The 17,123-nt window shown below is 43.5% G+C and overlaps 1 protein-coding gene across 1 annotated transcript in view; it reads left to right on the plus strand.

Annotated features, from left to right (window-relative positions):
• Nucleotides 1–17,123, plus strand: part of KIAA0430 (KIAA0430 ortholog) — a 144,963-nt gene that overhangs the window by 9,315 nt on the left and 118,525 nt on the right. The window contains exon 2 of the mRNA XM_018564209.1: nt 15,228–15,435. Within this exon, the coding sequence (XP_018419711.1) occupies nt 15,286–15,435 (150 nt within the window). The 5' untranslated portion in view covers nt 15,228–15,285. The remainder of the gene's footprint in view (nt 1–15,227; nt 15,436–17,123) is intronic.

The raw sequence follows: 17,123 nt of genomic DNA on the forward strand, positions 1-17,123 counted from the left end.
TTTCCCCCCCCCCCCTCATACCCGGGATGTTTAAACCAATATGCAGTGTCTATTATTACAGTGACTAGTGATCTTGCACCCTTGTTTGGACACATTTCAGTGTTTTTGGTTTGTTTACATTATTGAATTAAAATTATTATACCCGTCCTCTCCATCCCTGCACCCCATTCCACCATCATACCCGTCCTCTCCATCTCTGCACTCCACCACCATCTCTTCCACCATCATACCTGTCCTCTCCAATAACACCAGCTATAGAGGAATACTCCACACTCCAATACTCCGCTGTGTTGTAATATTTTAATATGGGCCTGCATTATTTTTTGACAGACTCTGATGCTAATACTCTGCATGGTGCTGCAGACGGTCTGGTTAATATACACTAATTAACATGTTCAGAAGTTGGACTTCTAATTACACTGGCACTGTGCTGCAAAGCTAAAGCTGGCCATACACCTAAAGATTATCTGCAGATGTTCTATGGTCGGATGGAAAAAGTGCCACAGATTACTCCATCTACTGTAAATTGTGTGGATAGAGGAATCTCCCGCTGGGCCAAGCTTCAGTATCTTGCTAGTTGGCCCTGCTGGCTGTCAAAATACCTAAACAATGCCTGCATCCAATCAGATTGTTCAGGTATTTTGAGAGCCAGTGGGGGCGACTAGCAAGATACTGAAGCTTGGCCCAGTAGGAGATTCCTCCATCCACACAGTTTAAAGTAGATGGAAGAATCCGTTGCACTTTTTCCATCTGACCATAGAAAATCAGCAAATAATCTATAGGTGTATGGCCAGCTTAAAGGTGCCCATACACTGCACGATTCTCATACGAGAATCGCGGGAAATCCCGCGATCGTACGAGAATCGTGCAGTGTATGGAAGGCGTGCAACCGTTTCTACTGTACGGTCGCACGTCTTCCGTCTAACCAGCATGCTAGAAAACCTGCCAGGAATCGTACGATTCTCGGCGAGTTAGTGGCCTGCTGGTTCGACAACTGCCAAACGGGCCAGTTTGCAGTCATTGTAACCCTGCCCCTCATTACAGTCATCGTAAGCCCGCCCCTCAGGGGGGCGGGCTTGCGATCGAGAGTACGATCTGCCTGTCCAAGATGGGCAGATTGTACTTTTTTTTTATCACTTTACAACCATCGCAAAACTAAGGTCTTGCGATGGTTGTACAGTGTATGGCCACCTTTTAGAGGGGCAACTAGGATTGACTACCTGGTATGAGCTTGTTGTGAGCTCCCAAGCTGGAAGGCTATGATTGCTTTCACCTGAGTTGGGGCGGGTAGGGCTCTTTCAGCCCTAATTAACCCCTTCGTGACTGACGACGTACAGTGTACGTCGCCAGCATCGGGGCTGTTTAAACAGACTCCCGGCGACTTTTGCCGCCGGGACTCTGTTTAAACTTGTAGAGCCGACTGTCGGCTTTACAACAGAAGCGATCCTGGCGACTTACCTGTCGCCAGATCGCTTCTGCGTCCCGAAGAAGGGGCCGCCCCCCCAAATCTGCCCATCTTGGACAGGCAGATCGTACTTGCCATCATCGCAAGCCACCGCCCCGAGGTGCAGGCTTCCCGATGACTGCAATGCTGAACGGGCAGTGTGCGCTTGCGCACATCGGCCCATGCTGCATTTGTCTTACGAGCAGGCCACAAACCCGCCAACAATCGTACGTTTTTCGGCGGGTTTTCGAGCCTGCTCTTAAGACAAAAGACGTGCGACCGTACAGTAGAAACAGTCGCACGTCATTCATACACTCCCGCAATTATCGTACAATAATCGGCAGGTGTATGGGCACCTTTTTAGAGATGAAGCATGCAGATGCAAAGTCCCAGGGTATGGGAATTGCTGGAGGAGGTTACTTTACTTCCTGGGAAGATATGTATTACCTATTAAAGATTTTAGTTGACGCTTTTACTCACTAGATGTGGGTGTATGTGTGTTAAATCTTGTCTCCTGTATGATAGCATCTAACCTTTTCAGGTGGAGATGTTTCTTCCAATCTTCAGTTTGCTCACAGGTGGAGCTGATACATTGATTGTAGCTGCCTAGGTGTGTCTGCCTCACAGGTGTGGGGTCTTTACTGATTACTCTGGATACAATGCAGGGTGTGGAGCACTTTCCCAGTCCAGGATGAGAGCGTGTTAAGGTGCCCATACACTCTACAACCCTCGCAAGACTTTTGTCTTTCAAGTGTTGTAAAGTACTTTAAAAAAAAAAAACGTACGGTCTGCCCATCTTGGAGAGGCAGATTGTACTTGCGATCATCAGCTTCCGATGACTGCAATGCTGAACGGGCAGTGTGCGTGTGTGCACACACCGGCCCGTTCGGCGGCGGTGATCTCTCGATCATGTTAAAATCCAGCCGAAAAATCGTACGATTCTCGGCTGGTTTTCCAACATGCTCGATATACGGTCGCACGCCTTCCATACACTGCATGATTCTCGTACGATTGCGGGATTTCCCGCGATTCTCGTACGAGAATCGTGCAGTGTATGGGCACCTTTAGCTGGGTTGCTATGTTTGTATATCTCTGACAGAATCACATACAGGAATATATTTCTGGGGCTAGTTGTAGCTGTAGGCATAACTTCCTGGCCATAAGTGGACTCAGTGTTAGAAGTCTTTCTCTGGTCTGCATCTCTTGTACAATAGGTGCATACATTGTTGGTGCATACATTGGAGGTTATCACCTGTGGGGTGAAAGCATAATTGGGTTCACGATGTGTTTTTTACAGCTGATTTCATTTTCTAGGCGCTTGTATAGTTATATTATCCACAAGTTAATAATCTTCCGCGTTAGTGGAAGCATGTGGATCTGTCGGGAGTATTGGTATTCTATAATAACTACATAGTTACATAGTATTTGAGGTTGAATAAAGACATTAGTCCATCAAGTCCAACCTATTAGGATCTCATTCTAGGAGTACCCGTACCCCTGTATATTACGGTCCCTTAAGAAATCGTCCAAAAGTTTCTTGAAGTAAATATTTAAATTACTGTGGAGTAGAAACATAATTGTCTTATGATGGAAAGGGGTATCTCAATACTTGTGCATACCTCATGTATTACTATGCTGCCTCAGAAATAGCCAATTTACTTCTTTAGTAGGCAATGAGTCACGAGGTTCAATATTTGTAAATACCTGATGTATTGGTGTATCTTATATTTCTATGTAATCTCCGCAATAACCAGTTACTGCTTTAGTATAAGCATTAGTTCAGGATGCGATCTATGAATTTCAGTATTGTTGCATATTAATATACTGCCTACAATATATACAAGTTTTCTCTTTGGAGAGAGCTTCATGTGGTCATGTATCTCAGTATGGGTGCATACCTTGTTTTCAGTATTACTATACTGCCTCTAATTAAAATCAATTTGCAGCCTCAGTGTAAACATCTTTGGCCCAGGAGGAATATCGGTATCTAAGTATAATGCTATACGGCTTCTAAAACAGCCAATTTTTCTTCTTTTTGTAAAGCTTCATTACTTATGAATCTCAGTCCTAATACATACCTTGTTGGGTATTTATATGCTTTCCCCATTATGGTTTTAGTGGAAGCATCATCTGTCCATCGGGCAGTTCTGTATCTCAGTGGGGTGTATGCCTTAGTTATTGCCATTAGGTTATTCTGGACCCTGTATACTATCTTCTGCTTCAGTGGAAGCATTTTTGAATCATAAGTAGTTATGAATTTCAGCATCTGTGCATGCCATGTGTACGAGCATATTAGTCTGCCTCCAAAGCAACCAACTTTCTATTTTTGTGGAAGCCTCTTAGGTTCAGAGGGCATTTGTGAATCTCAGTATATGTGCATACCTTTCGTTATTGGTGTTTTATATACTGTGTCCGGAATAACCAATTGACTGCTTAATGTAAGCATTATTGATTCACGAGGTGGTTATAAATTTTATCTGTGATCCTTCTACCCACACTTGTAATGCTACACTTCAGGACCTTGACTCGATTCAGTAATGCATCATTGGTTCTGATGTTGTTGGGAATCTCAGTATGGGATTCATCTGAGTTCTTCTGTATACCTGAGTCGTCTACACGTTAACTGATTACAGTTTCAATAAGGCATTTTGGTCGCTGTGTAAGTATGAAGCTCAGTATTATCATCTGAGTTCATACTTTGTATAGTTATGTAACTATACTTTCTACAAGATAACGGTGTTCTGCTTTGGTGAAAGCCTTACCAGTTATGATGTAGTTATGACGCTCAGCCTTTGTATTATCATCCAAGTTTTATACTTGGTGCATTTTTATAGCCACATGTTAGTCACTGCTGTGAGGATATAATTATTAAGTTCTACAGGCTTTCCTAGAAACTCTGAACGAATTGGGGCATGTTCTTTAAAATTCTCACATTTTAAAACGGCTTTGCTAGTAGCCATTATTTCAGCTACGAGAGTCAGCGAAGTGTACGCTTTGTCAATTTTGGATCCCTGTCGCACAATTCTTACGGGCAAAATCGTATTAAAGCCAGACCGGGCTTTCCTACCTGAAGTAGTCTCAGTGTTTCACAGAACACAGGGTGTGGCAATTCCCTCCTTTTGTACCAATACTTTTTGAGAAAGAAGCAGCTTTGACGTTTTTCGTTGTCGGTTAGAGTACATGAACAAGATTAAGAACATCAGGAAATTGTACATTCTGTTCATACTATTTTTCAAGAATAAAAGAGGGCCTGAAATCTTCTAAAAGCTCTATAGGAAGGCGTAAGCTTGTTTGATTGCTAATTTAATCCAATCTACAAAATTTTAAAACCACCAGAGCATATTATGGCACGCTCTTCGAGGGCCTTGGCTTCTTTATGGACAAAGTGCGGGGGCTACACCAGATCAGAGCTACCTGGTCCAGGCTCTTGTCAAGTGCTATAGAGTTGATGTAACGGTCAACCACGATCAAGCTTTCATAAAATTAGAGTTGGGTACCAGGTAACTCTGTTTCTAGGAACCTTCCAAGACAGCAGGGATTCCCGCCCGATTTTTGGAGTCTTTTTTTTTTTTTATATTGAAATATATTTATATGCATATATGGATGATGGTCTGACGTATCCTTCGGTTCTTATATTTTACCTGAGGGATGCAAGGCATGTGATCCTTTTATTAGGTGTGGGTGATGAGTTTCCTGTTCCGGTGGGAGGAGCCTATCTCTCTGATGCTTTCCCGGAAAGGTTGCTAGAAACAGTTTACCAGGTACCTAACTCTAATTTTTTTGTCTTTATTCTACTGTACAATTTGCGTATTCACCAGGGCACTATCCTCTGTGGTAAGCTGGATGCGCTCGCAGTGTATTACCTGGACCAGGGATGCACCAATACCATTAACCCCTTCGTGACTGACGACGTACAGTGTACGTCGCCAGCAAATTTTTTTTGTACACATTTTTTTATTTTTTATTTTTTACATTTTTTATTTTTTTTTTATTTTTTTTACTGTTGGGGGGGCTGCGGCGAAATATCTGGGGTCTAAATAGACCCCTGACATTTCCCTTTTGAAATAGAAAAAGAAATTGAGGACATAAGTCCTCAATTTCTTTTTCTGCAGCCCCAGCACTCAATGAATGAGAAGCCTCAGTACAGAGGCTTCTCATTCATTCACAAACTAATGATAGTAAAAATATTTTACTATCATTAGTTTCTGAATGGGGAGGAGCCTCTGTAGTGAGTGCTAGTCCCCATTCATAAATTCTTGAATGAACAGGCTGTGATGTAGATCGCAGCCTGTTCATTCATAACTGGGGACACAGTACTATGTGTCCCCAGTTATTTACAAACACCGGAGTGATCAGACGATCACTCCGGTGTTTGCTCTGCACAAATACCGGGGGGTTCGCCCGGTATTTTTGATAATAGCGGTCATCAGCGGCTTCTGAGCCGCTGATGACAGCTATTAATTTAAAGGGGACAGTCTGCTGAACAGTTATACTATAAGCTGATATCAGCTTATAGTAGAACTGTAAATGCCAGGTCCGTATGGCATACTGACCTGGCCAGCTGGAAGCACTTTTGTAGGTCCGTATGCCATACGTCCTTGGCAGCGAAAGGGTTAAAGCATCTTCTGTGGACTTTTTGGGGTACTGGGGTTTTTTGCCGTTTTACGGATGCACGCAATTTGTAACCTGGGCATGTTGGGTATCCTTTTACTCGTTGTAACCTCATCTTTTATATTTCATTAAAAAAATGGGTAATTTGTTGTGTTTCAGAAACGGGTTTAGGGGGAGCTGTTTTAATGTTTCCTGTTTAAAAAAAAAAACAACAAAAAAACCAGCCTGTATAATGTATTATTGCTGGGATTTGTTATTTCTCTATAGCTGCTGGTGTTCTGCAGTGTGCCACTGTATTATACATTGGTATTCTGCATTGCATTGTGCATGGTGTTCTGCATTGTATAATACAGCGGCACACTGCAGAACACCAGCAGCTATAGAGGAACACCAAATCCCAGCAATAATAGATTAGGCAGCCTGTATAATGTTTTATTGCTGGGATTTGTAGTTCCTCTATAACTGGTCAGTGGTAATCTGCATTGCTCAGTATAATTGTTATACAGCGCAATGGAGAATACCACCAGCTAGAGGACTACAAATCCCAGCAATATTACATTATAGTATAATGTTGTACTATTGCTGGCATTTGTTGTATTCCTATATAGCTGCTGGTATTCTGCATTTCGCCGTATAATCATTATACAGAGCACTGCAGAATACCACCAGCTATAGAGGACTACAAATCACAGCAATAATACATTATATACAGCGCAATGCAGAATAACGCCAGCTACAGAGGACTACAAATCTCACTGTATAATGTACTATATTGCACACCACACTTTTTTTTTTTTACTTCCACCGCGCCAAGCTTGGCTCCGTGATGGACTACAATCTCAATAGAAACTAGTAGTCCACCACTGGAGCCTTTTTTCCCCCCGATTAATTGACTAATCGATTATGAAAATAATCGTTGGCTGCAACCCTATTGTCCTGTGACCCTGAAGAGAACTAATATAAGGTTAGTCTATAGTTCTCTTTTAAAATTTGGGCTACATGAGTCCTAGAAGCCACAGTCTCTGGACTTAATGATACACTTGACACTCGGGTTGTCTTTGTTGTTAGTGGCTCAGCTATCAGGGAAGCAGCAGAAGTCTTCAAGAGTAAGCCTACATTCACATGCTTTAGGAATGCACTGAAATTGCCTGTAATTGTGGTGCATTGCTAGGTTCTCTCCTCCCCGCTGGGGCGCTGCTGTGTCCCCTCTGACACAGCCCAGCATGGAGGAGAGAAACGTTCAGGTGGCCCAGTGGGGAGGAGAGCGCTGTGAGCTGCTGTCAGAATGCTGAGCTTACCTCCTGCGACCGTTCAGGACAGAGCTGTGTTGGGGCGGAGATGGCTATCCGCTGTCGCAGGAGGCCGAGCCAGCGGTGAGACGGAGGAGTCAGCCTCCTGTGTCGAAATAGACTGAGCTCTTCTCCCACACTGCTGGCTTAACCTCCTGTGACAGCCGATGCAGCACGGAGAACAGTATACAAACATTCAACGATCAGTAATCACTGAATATTTGTAAATAACTGGACATAGTATGAGTTACAATGTACCTGTTATGAATGAGTAGGAAGCAGCTCAGTACAGACTTCTTGTCCATGACTGGGTTGATAGTAAATATTAGGCTAGGTTCACACCTGCACTACACCCAGGATGTGCGATCTTGTGCTAGCGCACACCGCAATTGCTGCGCGGCCCTATTTTCCATTCATGTGCCATCCGCGTGGCAATCGCTAAAAAAAAAGGTACAGGTACCCTTTTTTGTTTTTTTGCTGCGCTCGTGTTCACTTGCACGGGAAGAATCGTGGCGTGAAACCGCGCAATCTGCCCTGCGCGACTGGGCTGCCATTCGAAAAATGCCACCCACAGCGTGATCGGTTCACACCTTGGTGACTCCTGACCGCGTGTCAATCGTGCACAATACCGCGCGGTGAGGAGTCGCCTAGGTGTGAACCTAGCCTTCCTGTCTCCTGCTTGTGAATGAACAGGAAGCCTCTGTACTGAGAGCTTCCTGTTCATTGAATGCTGGGGTTGCTGAAAAGGAGATTGAGAACTGTGTCCTCCAATATTTTTCTATTTTAAAAGGGTCATCTCAGGGGGTCTGTTTTTAGACCTCTGATATTTCACCGAACCCTCAGCAGTCAAGTGTTGTGTTTTTTTTTTAAATTTATTTAAGGAGAACTATGGGGTAAGTGTTTAACCCCCATAGTTCTCCTAAGGGTCACGGGAGGACATAAACTAGCTTCCTCCCGTGACCCAAAGCTCAGTATATTGTGAGCTGCAGCTCATGGTATACTGAGACTGCCGCAGCCAGGACGGATCCCAACATTACTGTCGAGATCCACCCAGCTGCGTGATTGACAGCTGGCTCTGCCTATCTAGAGGCAGATCCAGCTGTACCCGCCCCCGTCCGTTCCGCCAGTCGGTGCTGGAGGATCCGAGGGGGGGGGGGGGAATCCCTGCAGGGAGCCGTGAGTGACAGTCACGGCTCTCTGCAGGGGCATGATTGAGAAGTGAGCGAGCAACGTTATGTGTTCGCTCACTTCCCAATCTATTGAGCCGACGTGACAGTTTCATTGTCACACGACGGCTCTAACTATGAGGTTCAGTGAAAAAAATCACTCACCTCCTAGTTCTCCTTTTTAAAAATAAAATCTTTACAAAAATTGTAAAAAGATAAAATGAAGTGCATGTTGACACAATTTTGTGCTGGAATTGGTATCAGATGCATCTAAACGCATAAGCATGTAAACACATCTAGAAGCATAAACACGGCCTCTAGCCTGACCTTTTTTTTTTTCTCTGCATATAGAGCACAAAAACGCAAGTGGAAATTGTGTATGCAGCCTAACTTACCAGATTCTTACTAGTATGCAACTTTACGCTCCAGGCCAGTCCACTGGGCGCATTCCAGTTGTGAAAGATTAACAGGTGGACTTCCTTTTGTCTATTTCTAGAATTTTTAGAGTGGTTTCTACCACAAGCTCAAGATGTCTGTCCAGGTGAGGCGCTCTGGAGGTGGATTTTCTTGCCCACAGGCTCAACAACTATTGAGCAGGTATGTCTTCATGTTCAGGGACTTTTTTTTAGCCTCTACAGTATATGCTCTGGTTTCTCCATGAGAGGTTCATCCTGATCCACCTTAAGGCCTGGTTCACACCTGGGCGTTTTACAGCGCGTAGGAAAGCGCTGACAAACGCCCTATGCCCAAAGAAGTACAGGAGCTTCTTTGGGGTGTTCCGCGCGTTACCATTGGTATTCCCGAGTGTGGATCGGGGTCAACAAAGCGGTAACCCTGAGCCACACTCGGGAATACAGCGTACAGGTCTTACCTTGTTCGCGATTCCCCGCTGTGTCCTGCTGCTGCCGACTTCCGGGTTACGTCCCTTGTGAGCGACTGCGTCACAGGGGGGCGGAGCCGGCGGGAAGTTTGAAAGTGGAAAAAAAAAATATATATTTTTTTTTTTTTAAATAGAGAAAATAAGGAAAAAAAGGAAAATTCATACCGCCAGTGAAACGCGTGTTTCACTGAATGGAAAAACGAGCAGAAAAAATACGCTCACGTGTGAACCTAGCCTTAATCCTCTGAGGCTCCATTCTCATCTGCTTCACAGGGGTGACATGGAGGACATTCTGTTGATTCTCAATGCACCAAACTGGTCCAGGCGGACATAGCACTTAGACCTCGTCAGAATCTACATTGGCTCTCCCAGGTCGCCTGGATGTTTTGTTCCAAGGACCATTTTTTTTCAGGCTGGATTGTTAACTTGATTTCTGCAAGCTGGGTCCTAAAGGAAAATGGCTTACCTGATTCCATTATTTCTATGCTCCTCAGTTAAGAGTGTACCACTATTTGTCATAGGAGTAGTTCCCATGGTGTAATGCAGGGAAATTTCATTCTAGGGAGTTCCCAATGAACACATTCTGTCTTTCCTCCAGTCAGATCGGGATCAAAATTTGGACTTGAGTACCTTCAAAGGCCAGATCTTGACTGGCGATTTCCTTTTCTTAGTATGCTTTTTTTGGTTTAGGCCTTTTTGTTCAGGATTTTTTTCTCATAGTTCCAACAATACAGTAACCTGTGACTACGTGTGGTCTCATCCCAAACCTGTTGTCTTTTTCTTTTTTTTTTTTTTTTTGGTTTCCCCCCATTCGTTCCACGATTCTGGTGGTAAACCGAATCAAATTTTCCCCATAAGGTACAATGTAAATAAGGTTAATCCTTATGTATTTTTTTTTTTTTATACCACAAAAATATGAAACTAAGTACAGTATGAATAGTGAACACTAACCTTTCTTGAGACAACTTCTGGCGTGGAGGACAGGAAGTGGGTGGGGAGGAGGTTTTTTTTGGCGGGAGAGTCCCCTTCCATAAGGACATCGGGGGGGAGGGGGGGACGACGACTTTATCATCAATTATGATGAAAAATCTGTCACTTTTTTCTTTTTTGCTGCGCTGCATAACCCTCTGGAAATGAGACCATGTTACCACCTTGCTTGCTCTGCCCTTTCTTTGGAGCCATGCTGGATTGAATAATACTGTATGTGCTAAAAAGCACAAAGCTTCACATCAAGTGTGCACAAGTCTGTCTGCGACTGTGATCTCGATTAGAGGAAGCCACAACCACGTGTCAGAATGGGGAAGATGACTGTTTTCATCACCCAATGTGGAGTTCGCGAACGGAAACAAAATTTTGCTGAACTTGCTGTTCGTGAACCAAATTGTTCGCGAACAGAAGTGTTTGTGAACTGAGGTATTACTGTATTTCAATTTTTTTTTTTTTTATGTCATAGGAGCTGTTCATCTTTTTGCCCATGGTTCTCCTTCAGGTTGACTGTCATCCTTGAGGGTTTCTGTAAGGCACTGCCTGCCCCTTCTTATACCATTTATATGTAGCTTAGGCAGATTATCCTTCAAGTTCACAGCCTTGGGACAGGATTCCACCTTTTTCCTATCAGGGCATACTCTTGATCAGCTAGTACCTCCTTTTTTAGATGTTTCAGCATCTCCTTTTTTCTTTTTCCCGGTGTGATACTGAGCCAGGCCTTTAGGTATTGGCTAAAGGTGGCCACTTATTTCATAGAAACCAGGAAGTTTATTATGCTTTCCTTCTGCAATAACCTTAAAGCCCAAAGGTAGAGAACTTCCATTCTTTAGCTGGTGGTAGATGCCTCTTCAGTCTTCTAGGTTCTATTTGGGACTTCGAAAGATGAAACCAGAAAGGGGCTAATGGACCATCTAGATCAAAGTTGCCAGATGGATATAAACAGACTAGGGTATCTTTTTGTTTTTAAAGGATTGCAGGTTCTTCAGTTAAGGCACAGTCTGTCAGATTTTGTAAAATCATTAAAGGAAAGGCAGGAGCCTCAGTGGAACAAATTTGCATAGTGGCTTTTGGGTCTATTCAGGTTACCTTAGTCTATCCCGGTAAGTGAAGGTTTTCTTGCAATAAGACTTGGTGTTTAGCAGTGAAGTTCTACAGGTAGTGGTCCCACCCTGAGGTAGACTTGTATGTATTTTTTCCTTAACTTTACTATCATAAGGGAGTTTTTCAGAAATCTATGTGATAGCACTATGCAGGTAAAAAATACTCTTTAGGGAGACGACAGTGATCCAAAAGACGCCTAATGTCTTAGCCCAAACAGCTTGGGGATAGAGAGCCCATGACTTAGTACTTGTTTTGCAGCTGAATCCATGATCTATAGCTTTGCACTAGAAATTGCTTTTGTGTTAAAAAAAAAAAAAGTTTTTTGCACTGTTCATATTAATTATCCATTGAAGAGTAGGGGTTATTGCACAAGGATATAATTCTAGTAATTGACTAGGCCATAAGGTCTATTTCACTAGGGGCTTGGGATATAGTCACGCGGAAAGAATTGCGTCAATCCTTCAATAGGAGAGCTTATTGAGGGATCTTGAACTGCTTTTTCACAATGTTAAAGCCATTGAGGTTAAGGGTAGGCACTATCTCAATGGTGATTTAATAAAATGAGAACACCTTTTTTACTAGGATCACTGAAAAAGGATGTTGGTGCTATCACGTAGGGTCAATGGATTATGGCCACACGGAATGAATTATTTTTGGTATTATAATAAGATAATATTTATGTGTCAGTTTTTTATATAGTTAGAATTTGGGTGAAGGTTGTACGGAAATGTAGTTTGTCACAATTAATTATCAAGTATATGTATCAATAAAATGAATGAGTAGGAGCACTTATGAAACTCGATTAAATAGTTGGAATCTCCATCGTCATCGATGGGTGCAGACCTCTAATTAGAGTATTTCGGATGTTACCTTTTTGGGGTGGTTTTATTACATTATATGTTTGAAATAGTTTTGGAGATGAATAGACTAAAATATTGGGAGAACTACTTCAGATCTGGTGGACACCAAAATGATTGAATGAAACATGTATGTGTAATGGTATAATTGATAGTTTTTTTGAAAAAAACGAATAAAAGACTTTGTAAATAGAAATTGCTTTTGTGTTAATGTATTGTATAGGAGCTGGCTCTATGCAAGTGATGGGTAGAAGTGCTGCTAGCTGGCATATAGAAGTGATTGGGTGGCTTTACAGCTGGCCAAATATATTTATTTTTTCTAAGCTCATGTCTGCTGTAAATGGTGCCTACCTTCTTGTGCCAAAAATTCAAGCTGGTTTACACTTAAAGCAGAACTACACCCTTGTATCTTTTGCAGCCAAGGAAAGTGCCATCTTGGCCTCTATTTGCATTGCAGTTGCCATGGTGCTGCACATGTGATGAGCTATGACACCAGCAATTAAAGGGCTTGAAAGTTTGGATGAGAGCTGAAATCGGCACATTGGCAACCTTGACAGTTGGCATACCTTTTTAAAATGGTACTAAAGGTTAGTTATTTTTTTTTTACCTTAATACATCCTCTGCATTAAAGGAGAACTATGAGGTGAGTGCTTTTCACTCACCTCATAGTTCTAACCGACCTGTGACAATGAGACTGTCACAGGTCAACTCAGTAGATCGGGAGGTGAGCGAACATATAACGGCGTTCGCTCACCTCTCGATCCTGTCACGGCTCTCTGCCGTGACAGGGGAGGGGCTGGATTCCCCCTCCCCGCTCCGATACGCCAGCGCTGGCTGGCGGAACGGACTGGGGAGGGTGCGTTTACAGCTGGCTCTGCCTCTAGATAGGCAGAGCCAGCTGCCACTCACGCTGCTGGGCGGATCTCGATGTCGGGATCCGTTCCGGCGTCTCAGTATACCGCGAGCTGTAGCTCGCGGTATACTGAGCTTAGGTTAACGGGAGGACGCTAGTTTGTGTCCTCCCGTTACTCTAAGGAGAACTATGGGGAAAAGCCCTGACCCCATAGTTCTCCAAGGTAAACACCCTGCTATCTGAATAGGCTCCCGGGCCATCTGATCTGTTTTTCCGAAGTTCCGTGTTGAGGGGCGAGATCCCGAGGCGACTGAGGGCAGGACAGCAATGGGCTGCTGCACTTGTCTGTCAAATTACTGTGAGGAGGTGGGGAAGAGTGCGTGGCTTGCCGAGCGCTAGGTGTCAGTGGATGGGAGCTAGCATGCACGTGTGTCTCCTTTACAACCTGCTAGGCACAGGAGACGCCCTTAAACATACGGGAAGGGGGTTGCAGTATGGAAGCTGTTGGAAATTAATTAAAAGGTATAAATAAAAGCTCATTAAAAGAACTATGGGGGTAACGTCCCCCCCTAGTTCTCTTTAGGGTCACAGGAAGACATATACTAATGTCCTCCCATGACCCAAAACTCAGTTTATAGGGGGCTATTGTCCACTATATGCTGAGTGACACAATATGGTTGGCATACACTCCGCTGGCTGGCTGACCGTGGGCTGTGCCTATCTAGAGGCAGAGCTATCTGTGCCCGCCCCTTGCCCGTCCTTCCCTCCAGTCAGTGCTGGAGAATCGGAGATGGGGGGGAATCCCTTGGGGGAGCTGTGACTGATAGTCGCCGCTCTCTGCAGGGAGATGATCAGGAAGTGAGCAAGTGGCGGTATGTTTTTGCTCACTTCGCGATCAATAGAGCCGATGTCTGACTGTTTCAGTGTCGCATGTCGGCTCTAACTATGGGGATGAGTGTAATTTACTCACCCCATAGTTCTCCTTTTAAAAAAAATAATTGCCATATACAGTGCTGATTTCAAAAAACAGCCAAAACAAGGGTTTAGAGAAACCTTACCCATAGCTCTTTAAAATAACACACACCTTTTTTTTTTTTTTAGTAATGACAATCTACAAACGCCAATCTAGATAATCACCAGCTTTGTAGTTTTTACTTTATTTCTCTATTTCGTCGCCAGTCTTCTGACAGTGGCCATGTTAACTAAGGGCAGGTTCCTAGCTCTCCCTTTACATCCTGGAACTTTGGCACATGTCCCTATGTCATATGACCATGCGCATCATCTCAGGGGAGACCTTATTTGTGCCAGAACTGGACCAGAAAGTAGATTAACTCCTATTTTTTTTAAATAAATGAAAAACAAGTTTAATGACTAATGTTTTTAAATCCGAATGCAGAGCTGCATGCTTATGTGTTTTTTTTTTTGTTTTTTTTTTGTGAAAGGGGGCAAAAGGTCTTTTTAATGTTACTTTAAAAGTTAAATGTTTTGAAATTCATTAAAGTGACCCTAAACTCAGGAGTTAGATCGTAAAAATGCATTAAAGTCCCATGATGGGACTACAATCTCCATACAAATTATTAAACTATATGTGAGATTGTCCACGATTGCACGGGCGGTATTGTGGCGGGAAACCGTGCATCTGCCTGGGGCGACGGGTTCCATTTAAAAATTAAGAACAATGGCTACGCTATTATCATACTTGGCTCTTTAAGTACCTGTGGGTGCCAGTTATGTGGTTTCCGGGGATTTATTCACATTTAGTTTTTTTCTAGTCTGGCACACCCTAGCTTCCGTCAACCACAGTGGTATTGTCCTCCCAGTACTACATGGATTCCTATTGTGTTCATCAAACTCGCCTCTTTCCCTAGTAAATACTGTGAAGAATGTATTTAATACTTCAGCCTTCCCCCCCTGTCCGTTGTAATCAAACTCCCCTTATCCGTTATTGGACCCAACTGTTCTTTCTTACCTTCTTATTGATTGTTTTTTTGCTATTTTTATGACTTTTTTTTTTTTTTTTCCCCCCTCACCCCCAAAAGGAAGGAATGATGAAAGAGAAGAGGTGCTGTAGGTTGCTGAAGTGCTGCACATGGCTATATGATGGAAGGGAAGGAGAAAGGAAACCTGTGTAATAAGACTGTTGGATGGCTTCAGGAGCAAGACAAAAATGCTGAGCCCTGGCTGTGGAAACTTTCAAATTGCTTTTCAACTGTTGAGCAGGCATTACCCAGTACAGCAGAAAAACAAGTAAGTATTCATTGAAGCTGCACTGCAGTATAACTTGCCATATGCCAAAAAGGAAACAAAGAAATAAAAATGTCAAAGTCCTCAATTTTTGTGTTTAATCTATGTAAGGATTGCATGCTAATCAAATTGATTTTCTCATCATATGAAGAAGGCAGTTTTCTCTGTTCACCGTAACAAGTTGCTCAGTGTTAGTTGTCCTCTATTGACAAAGCAAATTGCTGGGTATACAGCATAGTGCTAGGCTAAGACCGCAAATTTTATCATATGATCTGGTTTATTTTGAGTTCCCAAGTGACCAAATTCTTTCTGTCTTTTGGGACTGCCTGTTGTGCAACTAAGACAGCTGAACATCCTACAGATGTGCTGATAAACCATAGGCTAGAGCAGGGGTAGGCAACCTTGGCTCTCCAGCTGTGCTGAAACTACAAATCCCATCGTGCTTCTGCCTCTGGGAGTTATGCCTGTGTCTTGCATTGCCTTATGGGATTTGTAGTTTCAGCACAGCTGGAGAGCCAAGGTTGCCTACCCCTCGGCTAGAGGCTCTCTATGATGATTTTTTTATTTTCTAGGGCCGCAAATGTGCTTTTTTGGTTCTAGGCTCTTGGGAGTGTACTGCCACTTTATTTACTTTAGGAAATGAAATATAGGGGAGCTCGCTTGCTGCCATTTTGCTACAGAATTGTCATGTGACTGAGCAAATATAATGTTGTAATTGCTAGGAAACCCCTCACACCTGTTCTAGAATATAACTCTAGGAACCATGTTGACCTCCTTTTCACAGATGTCATGCAATGCATGCACAGTAGTGCTTCTCATTCGTCAGCACCGTCACTTGACCGCATTGACCGAGTGCTACCAATTGTGTGGAAAATTTGAAATCCATAGCGCTGCGCTGGACAGCAGTATGGGGTTCAGATGGTACACCAGTACTGGCGGAAGGTAAGTATAGTGTGGGGGGAGAGGGAGCCAGATTTGAGCGGCTAATTCCATTTTCCTAAATTACTTGTGAAAGTGACCTTACCCTTTAATGCACATTGTGCATGTTGAACGCTGTTGCCCGACTCCGCTTTGTGCCATATTGTGGTAATGTGGGCAGTACTCGCGCACACACACTGGCCTACGCATGCTTTTATTCACATGCAGATGGCGAGGGTGGCGGGTTTTTTTAAATGTATTTTTTTAGTTAACTTTATTGCTATCACATAGGGGATAACAAGCCCCTATGTGATGGCGTTTGGAGGTGACAGGTTCTGTTGATGTAGCCTGTCCCCCAGAACAGAAGATTGAGCGCCATCTTCTGTACATCCCGGCTTGTGATGGCTGAGACAGGATGTGCTGTCAGTACAGTGCTCCTGTCTCGCTGATCACCCAGAAAAAAAACGAGCAGTGGCTCCCCTGCTCTATAATTAACCCTGCTTGGCCACAGCAGGGCTAAAGGCAGAAAACACCTGCCTGGCGCCCGGAACTGTATGTCCCAGGCGTTGGGTAATAGAAATCCAGCACCCCTGATATGTGTGTAAAACTTCTTTCCCCAGTCATCTTCCAGGACAGCCAATGAGAGAGAGAGGGTTCTGCCCGCCTGAACAGGAAACGCATCATCCACATTAGATACAAAAAAAGACGCTCCTACAAACCCACCTCCTGTTTTTTTTTTTTTTTTTTTTTTTGTTTCCTCCCCACCAACAGGA

The sequence above is a fragment of the Nanorana parkeri genome, unplaced genomic scaffold (assembly GCF_000935625.1).
Source record: "Nanorana parkeri isolate BGI_ZX_2015 unplaced genomic scaffold, ASM93562v1 scaffold736, whole genome shotgun sequence".
Lineage (NCBI taxonomy): Eukaryota > Metazoa > Chordata > Amphibia > Anura > Dicroglossidae > Nanorana > Nanorana parkeri.